This window comes from Theobroma umbraticum, unplaced genomic scaffold (genome assembly GCF_002168275.2).
Source record: "Theobroma umbraticum cultivar Fairchild unplaced genomic scaffold, ASM216827v3 scaffold_55.0, whole genome shotgun sequence".
Lineage (NCBI taxonomy): Eukaryota > Viridiplantae > Streptophyta > Magnoliopsida > Malvales > Malvaceae > Theobroma > Theobroma umbraticum.
Window position 1 is genome coordinate 3,420,029 of NW_018397270.1, and position 1,509 is coordinate 3,421,537.

The 1,509-nt window shown below is 39.0% G+C and overlaps 1 protein-coding gene and 1 pseudogene across 1 annotated transcript in view; both read right to left on the minus strand.

The window, feature by feature from the left end:
* The window catches only part of LOC149526549 (putative disease resistance RPP13-like protein 1 pseudogene), a 1,878-nt pseudogene extending 388 nt beyond the window's left edge, over positions 1 to 1,490 (minus strand).
* A 10-nt stretch (positions 1,491 to 1,500) lies between these two features.
* Positions 1,501 to 1,509, minus strand: part of LOC110426368 (glycoside hydrolase family 2 protein) — an 11,220-nt gene continuing 11,211 nt past the window's right edge. The window contains exon 16 of the mRNA XM_089785293.1: positions 1,501 to 1,506. Coding sequence (XP_089641419.1) covers positions 1,501 to 1,506 — 6 coding nt within the window. The remainder of the gene's footprint in view (positions 1,507 to 1,509) is intronic.

Sequence of the window (1,509 nt, forward strand, 5' to 3'; positions counted from 1 at the left end):
TTTGCACCAGTAAAATCAAGATGCCTTAGGTTAATTAAATCTCTCATTCTTGAAGGAAACTCCTCGAGATTATGACACATCCGCAAAATCAAGGTCTCTAAATTACAAAGCTTGCATATTGAATCGGGTAGGGTTTTGATTCGAGTGTAAGAAAAATTGAGATAACGCAGATGTATCAAATCTCCAAAAACATCAGGTAACTCAGTCAAGTGATACCCTTCTAAAGAAAGCACCCTTAAGCATTTCAATTTTGGCAACAAATCACTCAAAACTTGATTCGATATATAGCAACCCCCTTTGTTTGGCAGCTTCAACGGTAGGAAGGTTCTTAAATGCTCCGTTCCATAAAAGACTTGGAATTTTTTAATTCCATCTCTCCAACCTCCAATGTAAGATGAGTGGCGAGCATGTTTGGAAATGTTCAATATCTTGTCACCTTCCACTCTGAAGCATATTTCTTTGGTGATTGATTGAGCCAAATCATTAATCAGATCATGCATTACATATCGAGACTTGTCATGACTGGATATTTCAAAAAATGACCTCGACACGAGTTCTTGAAAAATCTCCTTACCCAAATCTTCATTTTGCTTCACAGCTTCCACTTGTAGAAAGCCTTCAGCCATCCATAGCCAGACTATTTCCATTTCAGTAAATTCATAGTCTTTGGGGAGTATGGCACAATAAGCAAAACATCGCTTTAGACATGGAGGAAGATGATGATAGCTTATTCGTAAAGCTGGAATTATGTTACTCCTCTCTTCTGGTAAATTCCAAGTCTCACTTTCTTGTATATCTTTCCATGCATCAAGGTCCACCTTATTGCGCAAAAGGCCTCCAATGGTCTTAACTGCCAAAGGCAAGCCGTTGCACTTCTTCACAATCTTTCGACCAATTTCTTCTAAATTCGGATGCCTAGTGAAATCTTTTGCTCCTAATGCACGGTGAGTTAATACAGAAAGGCAATCTTCATCTGACAACTTTTGCAGCGTGTGATCAGCTCGGACAGTTCTCGTCATTGATGAAACACTTTGATCACGGGTTGTCACAATAATTGTAGTTCCTTCTCCAAAAGGGGCTAGTAGATCAGCCCAATCATTAGGGTTTTGATGCCAAAGATCATCCAAAATGAGAAGTAGTTTTTTTCCAGACAGCTTCTCCTTCAATTCTGTTTGAAGCTTGTTCAAAGAATATTGATCAATATTATGTTCAGAACCAACTTCTCGCAAAATTGATTTTGTTATATCCATGATATCAAAAATTTCAGAAATGCATACCCACGCTTTGAGATCAAAATAATTATTTACGCGAGTATCATTGTAGACAAGCTTAGCAAGAGTTGTCTTGCCAATCCCTCCCATGCCAACGATGGGAATCACACAGATTTCAGCAACATTCCTGTTGGAAATCAATTCAAAGATTGCGTCTTTGTCATTTGCCCGGCCGTAGACTTCAGTTTCAGTCACCAAGGAAGTGGTTGGAGGCCTTTCTATTGCTCTTTTAGGCCTC